This window comes from Echinops telfairi, unplaced genomic scaffold, assembly GCF_000313985.2.
Source record: "Echinops telfairi isolate 266 unplaced genomic scaffold, ASM31398v2 ScPeMD7_9;HRSCAF=40, whole genome shotgun sequence".
Taxonomy (NCBI): domain Eukaryota; kingdom Metazoa; phylum Chordata; class Mammalia; order Afrosoricida; family Tenrecidae; genus Echinops; species Echinops telfairi.
This window is the reverse complement of record NW_022103906.1, coordinates 30,931,979-30,938,751: the sequence shown is the minus strand read 5'-3', so window position 1 is coordinate 30,938,751 and position 6,773 is coordinate 30,931,979. Positions and strand designations below refer to the sequence as shown.

The following is a 6,773-nucleotide window of genomic DNA, read 5'->3' as shown; positions in this document are numbered from 1 at the left end:
GGGGGGGGTGGATCACAGTGAGGAGTAGGTAAAAAAGATGTTTAATGCTGTAATTAACTTGAGTCAGCTTGCAGAAAAGCAAGGAATCTTATTAACAGCACTTGCAAAACCACAAGATAATTAAGACCTTTTATTTTTTTTTTTTCTTTAACACTTTTCCCTCCTAAATTTGCAGCAGCAGCAGCCCAGCCAACTAGCAGCTCACCTCTGTGGCTGAGGTACAAAGACAGGCCGGTTCCTGAGTAAAAGCGCTCCAGGAAGCTGGCTCGAGGGGAGGTCTGCTTTTCAATCACTACTCAAGCCTCCAAGCCTCGCAAAGAAAGGAGGAAAGATTGGGGGGCGGTGGGGGGGGGTTGGTTTGCTCTTTTGGAAGCATGCACCTTTCCAGGTGGGACAACCGGAAGGCGACCCTCCCAAAGGGCCCCGATGAACCTTGCTCAGTGTGGCGGGAAATATTGCTCACAAAGGTGTCAGCTTGGAGAGAACAGTTCAAATAAATAAATAAAACCCCACCTCATTATTCAAAGTCCCAGCCCGACTGTGTGTGCACGCATATACACATGGACATGTTTGTGGTGTAGAAAGCCAAAATATTAAAAACACATGTGCACTTATCAGCGTGGCTTGTGTAAATATCAAGTCCATCACTGGAGCACACATGCTGCATTCAGACCAGGTCCGGGAAGCTCAGCCCCAAACCGAGGGTCCCCATTAAGCCAAGAGGGAGAAATTAGCAGAGACATAGCTTTGGCTATCCCTTTTACACCACCCCACCCCAGGAGGAGAGGCTGCCCTTCCACCCTACACCCGGGAATTCTGAAAATTCTTTGTGTGTTGCAAACATTTCTCGACAGAGAGAGAGAGAGAAGGTCAAGCTCCGGAGAGACCGGGAGTGTGACCATGACACCATCCCAGAGGCAGGCGAGGAGGGCAGCAGGCAGTTCATGAAATGTGCAGGGTGGCCACATTGCTGGAGTTCCTGCTGAAAACGCCGTCTCTGAGCAGTGTTGTCCCAGCCCATGTGGCAAACGGACCACCGAGCCGTGCGCTCCTGGCAGACACCGTAGGAGGCTCTGCCTTGCCGGGCCCGGCCTGTTTGCAAAGTTCCGGGGAAGCTTGCTTTGGACTCTGCAGACCTGAATTCTTGATGGACAGGTTCCAAGTAAAACGACTCCAGTTTGTAAAGAAGCGAGGCTATTTTCTTAAAGACATCACGCCTATAAGGAGACTGGTTTCGCTGCACACACAGGAAGCGTGTGCAAGCGATCAGCTTTTTAGTCCTGGCTGGGCCTCTGAAAGGTGTCCCAAAGTGACAGGCGGTGGAATGGGGAGGAAGTGATAGAGTGTCTTTGGGTAAAACTTCGGCTATCAAGGGGTTAATCCTGGAGCAATTGGTAATGCTCAGTCCGAGAAGCTGGGAAGACATTCCTCACAGAGAATAGACCACAGGAGACCCAGCAACTGTGTCTCAATTCGAGGGGCATTTAGAGAAAAATGCTGTCCTGCTTGCTTGGAGGGGGCCGTTTTCTCTCTTCAGGCCAGGCCCTCACTCCCAAGCCAAATGTGCGTGTTTACTCACACACTGGAAAGGGTTGTGTTTGCAGATAACATCCTTTCACCTCTGAGTCCAGGCTTGGCTGGCCCCTCACTCATGTTTGTACAGTTTCCCCAAATGGTGGGAGGACCACCAGAGCCTCAACGCCTTCACCAGTCCCGGGGCACTAGCCTCTCACACCTCATGAGTCTGTTCATGGGAGGGTCCAGCCGATATCCGGTTTTACCTCATTGACATAGATCGCTCCCAATTCCCCATCCCACCCCCAAGTGGTCCTACTGTTTTAGAGAGAGGCCCCTAGGCCATGGTAGGGACACTATTGACTCAAAGACTGAGAGGGGATGTCCGGGTCCCTAAGACTCCAGAATCCTAATCCCAGGACTTTACTGGCTCCTCCCAAGGTCCAGACAGAAAGGAAAGGACTCTGCCACCCTGTCTCTCTCTCAAGAGGCTGCTGCTCTACTGAACCCCAGATTGCACCAGAAGAATTTAACTCACACCTGGGATCTGCCCCCCCCTGCCTATCACAGGAGTGGGCAAAACAGCCTGAAACCTTCGGATTTCCGTTGCAGACTCTGTGTGTGTGTGTGTGTGTGTGTGTGTGTGTGTGTGTGTCCTTTTCTCACATGGTCAGGATTGCATACTTCTAAGTCTAGGGTGGAGGAGCCCTGGTGGCATCACAGGTTTTGTGCTGAACTGCTAACCACAAGATCAGTGGTTTGAAGCCACCAGTCCTTCCTGGGGGAAAGGCCTCTCTCTACTCCTATAGAGATTCAAAGTCTCAGAAACCCAAGGGCAGTCCTGCGCTGGCCAATAAGGTTGCTATGAGCTGAACTCGACTCCAGGGCAGTGGGTTTGGTTTGAATTTGGGGTACATTGTGTGTGTGTGTGTGTGTGTGTGTGTGTGTGTGTGTGTGCAGGCGCACACACTAGAGAGAAAGTTCTAGGTCAGGGTTCTTTAGCCATACTGACACGCTAGAGCTCCCAGAAACCAGGACTTCTGATTAGGAAAGCTGCCCGACAGAGATGCATCTTTCTCCTTCTTGAATGGTTTAAATGCACAAGGGCTAAGTACAAGGTTAGACTTGGGCTTCTTGCTTCAGACGAGTCCCGGTTTTCCCACACTGCCAGATGCCCATACATGAACATTGGAAGTGCATTCCCTGTTGCTTCATTACACCAGCATTCTTCAGTCTCTCCATTGCCCGAAGCTGACTGTCAGGCCAAGCAGACAGTCACTGAGAGGCCTCCCAGGTGCCTGCCTACCTGGTGGCCTCTTCCCACACACAGAGCCCACCCCTGCCCTCACCTAGGGAACTAGGGGTGGGGTGGGGTGGGGGTGGAGGGAGCATTCCTAGACTGTTGTTCCTGCTCTGTTGTGATTTTCTTTTTGTCAAGAATGGTTAGGACCCTTTGCAAAAATATGCTCCGAATCCTCACTCTCATCAGCCAGGGAAGGGCAGGAGAGGACCCCTGTCTGCGGCTGGATGGTGTGGGGTCTGGTGAAATGTGGAGGAAAGGGTTCTAACCCAGAGTCAGCATACAGCCGGTATAGTCTCCGTCCTGCTTCTCAGAGGCTGAGTGACTCACGGGAAATTCTCTCTGACCTTCAGGGTTTCTAGCCTTAGAGTGGAGCTATTAAAGCCTGCCAGCTAGATCACAAAGTACAGGATGTCCATTCTCAGTATCTAACACACTGTGGGAGTTCCTGCGTGCCATAAGTGGTTAGGCACTCACCTACTAACCACAGGGTTAGAAGTTCAAACCTACTCAGAGGACCCTCAGAAGAAAGGCCTGGTGATCTTCTGAAAGGTGGCAGTTGTAAAAATCTTATGACATCCACCTCTCTGCATAACCTAGAATAAAGAGTAAGGTGTGAAGTACGTAATCAAGCTTTAAATAAAGTCTGAACGTATAATGTGGTATTGGATGCACAACGTCACTAAGCCTCCTCCTCATCCTCTGTTGAAGTGCAAATAATCCACCCACCCCTGGTGTTGCTTTTCAGTGGTTCGGGATCTCCCTGCCTCTTTGAAGAACTGTCCCAATCTGCTGTCTAGAGGTCCCAGCCCAATCAGTTACTTCAACGCTCAACGTCTCTTCCTGAAAGCACACTGGGTTTCCCAGCAATGTTTACCCTCTGGACCACTCTAGCTTTAGTGTCCACACTAATCCAACCAGCTCTGGACAGGAACCACCTGGACACACCGGCCTGCTCAATCTCCGAATGAGACTTTTGTCCCAAACTGGATTGGACAATTTTTAATCATTTATGAAGACATTGTTTTCTCTATAGTCTATAAATTGTAGACTGTCTATGCAAAAGAACCATTTCAAGAGGTAGCATATGAGTCAGAACCAATGGTACTGAGAAGTCCAAGCTTCACTGAAAGCATTGACCAAAGGCTCCAGGAACCAATGGACCGCCCACTGAAAAGTTTCAACATCAATGAGGCACTGGAAGCACTCACTTGTCTATGCCAGGAAATTTGGAGACAACTAGTTGGCCAAGTGACTGGAAGAGATCTGTATTTGTACCCATTCCAAAGACAGATGACCCGACAGATGCTTAAATTATTGACTGATATCATTGATACCATCACATGCAAGTAAGACTCTGGCGACAGTCTCCAGCAATGCTAGCAGCAGTACATTGACAGAGAGCTTCAAGAGGTTCACTCTGGATTTCAAAGAGGACATGAAACAAGGGATAGCATTGCTGGTCTCAGATGGATCATGGTTGGAAGCACAGAAGATGAGAAAGATGTCTGTTTGTGTTTCGTTGATTATGCAAAGGCAGTCGGTGGTGCGGTTCATAAACTACGACTGGCCCTGAGAAGAATGGGAATTCCAAAACACTTCATTGTGCTCTTGAGGAACCCGTGCATAGATCTAGAGCAGCGGTGCTCAACCTGTGGGGGGTGACCCCTTTGGGGGTCCAACGACCTTTTCACAGGGGTCGCCTAAGAACATCGGAAAACACGTATTTCCAATAGTCTTAGGAACTGAGACACTGCTCCTGTATCCATCTCCAGGTGGGTTCTCCCACGTGCAGATAAGCCCACATATGAGTACCGGGTGTGAAGACTGTTACCCATGCTACACCATGCTTCAAGACAAAGTTTCATTTATTTGTCACTAGAAATAAATATTTCACAATATGTAGTTACATATTGTTTTGTTTCAATTTGTAACAATGAAAATACATCCTGCATATCAGACATTTACATTATGATTCATAACAGTAGCAAAATTACAGTTATGAAGTAGCAACGAAAATAATGTTATGGTTGGGGGGTCACCACCACATGAGCAACTGTAGTAAAGGGTCTCGGCATCAGGAAAGTTGAGAACCACTGCTCTAGAGGCATTTGTGTGACCAGAGCAGGGGAATACCGCATGGTTTAGAATAGAGAAAGGTGTGCTTCAGGCTTCTATCCTTTTACCAGGACTTATTCATAGACCCTGGGTTAGATGAAGAAGAATTTGACTTCCTGATTGGAGGAAGGCTTATTAACCTGCAACATGCAAAAAACACAAGCTTGCTTGCTGAAAGTGAGGAGGAGTTGGAGCACTTGCTGATGACGATGAAGGGCTGCAGCCTGCAGTACGGATTGACGCAGAGTAAAAAAGACATAAGTGGCATCATGACAAATGGAGAAAAGATCGAAGCGGGCAAGGATTCATCCTGCTTGGATCCAAAGTGCAGGAATCAAGATCAAAGACAAGTTGCCTTAGGTAAATTTGCCTTACAAGACTTCTTTAAATCGTCAAAAAGCCAGAATGCTACTTTGAGGAGTATGGCGTGCCTGCCCCGAGTCATGATATTTTCAATCGCCTCATATGCATGTGAAAGGTGGACTTTGAATAAGGAAGACCAAAGAAAAGTCGGTGCATTTGAATTATGGAGCTAGTGCAAAATATTGGAAAGTATCACAGACTCCCAAAAGTACAAACAGATCTGTCTTGCAAAAAGTACAGCCAGAATGCTCCTTAGAGGCAAGGATGGGGAGACTTCACCTCAAGTCCATTGGACATATTGTCAGGAGAGACCAGTCCTGGAGAAGAACATCGTGCTTGGTAAAGTGAAGGAGCAGCAAAGCAGAAAGAAGATATTCGACGAGATGGATTGACACAGTGGCAGCTCAATGGACTCAGACATCAGAGCATTGGTGAGAGTGGTGCAGGACCAGGCGGGGTTTCCTTCTTCCGTTCATTGGATGGTTGTGAGTCTGAACTCCTAACAGCAGTACTTGCCAGCTGCTTCCAGAAAGGACCCAGGGGAACCAAAAATTAAAATGAGTATTTTTAACAAGACTTATAAAACAAACTTCCCGCCTGCCCCCATTTGCTATTTCTCGGACTAAAGCTCTCCCTTTGTTGATTACTTACAGGAAAAAGACAGGACTCTTCAGAAGTACATTAAGATCTTGTCCTTAAAAGCCTCTCCTCCCTGCCCCTCCCTGCCCAGTCTCTAGCCTCTCAGAAATACTTGCACTAGGCCCATGTCAACAGCTTCCTGTTTCTCATCTTTCGCAAACGCAATTTTCTCTGTCACACCCTCAGCCATCTTTTGCACACCTGGAAAATGCCTACACCTGGCCTCCCAGGTTACCAGATAAAAACCCAGGACACCCAGTTAAATATGAATGTTAGCAAAATCATAGGGTTTGTTTGTTTGTTTGTTTTCTTTTGTTTTTGTTTTAGTATAAGTATGTCCTCAAAGCTTTGTGGAACATACTTCCACTAGAAATTATTTGTCAGGCTGGTATTATTTTATCTGAAATTCAAATTTCCCTGAGCAGCCTGCATTGTATCCAACCACCCTATCTGCTCACATTCTCTCATCTTTTCTGCCCTGCAGCCTGGTCTGACCCCTCTCAGCCCACCCCGTGGCCTCTCGGTACAGTCCTGGGCTGTTCCTGTCATCCCTTAGAGCTCCGTGCACACACCTCAGAACGGCACTTGTGTCCCGGTGTTATTACTTTTCCATCATTCACATGACAGTAAACTATACAGTGACCAAGCCATTATCTATTGCAGTGGTCCTCAACCTTCCTAATGCCTCCACCCTTTCATACAGTTCCTCATGTTGTGGTGACCCCCCCAACCATAAAATTATTTTCGTTGCTACTTCATAAGTGTAATTTTGCTACTGTTATGAATCGGGCGACCCCTGTGAAAGGGTCGTTCACCCCCGAAGGGGTCGTGACCCACG

At 47.9% G+C, this 6,773-nt stretch overlaps 1 protein-coding gene across 1 annotated transcript in view; it reads right to left on the bottom strand.

Annotated features, from left to right (window-relative positions):
* Window positions 1-6,125, bottom strand: part of SFRP1 (secreted frizzled related protein 1) — a 15,644-nt gene extending 9,519 nt beyond the window's left edge. Inside the window, exon 1 of the mRNA XM_045286858.1 lies at window positions 6,052-6,125. Within this exon, the coding sequence (XP_045142793.1) occupies window positions 6,052-6,125 (74 nt within the window). The remainder of the gene's footprint in view (window positions 1-6,051) is intronic.
* Window positions 6,126-6,773: the final 648 nt, after the last annotated feature.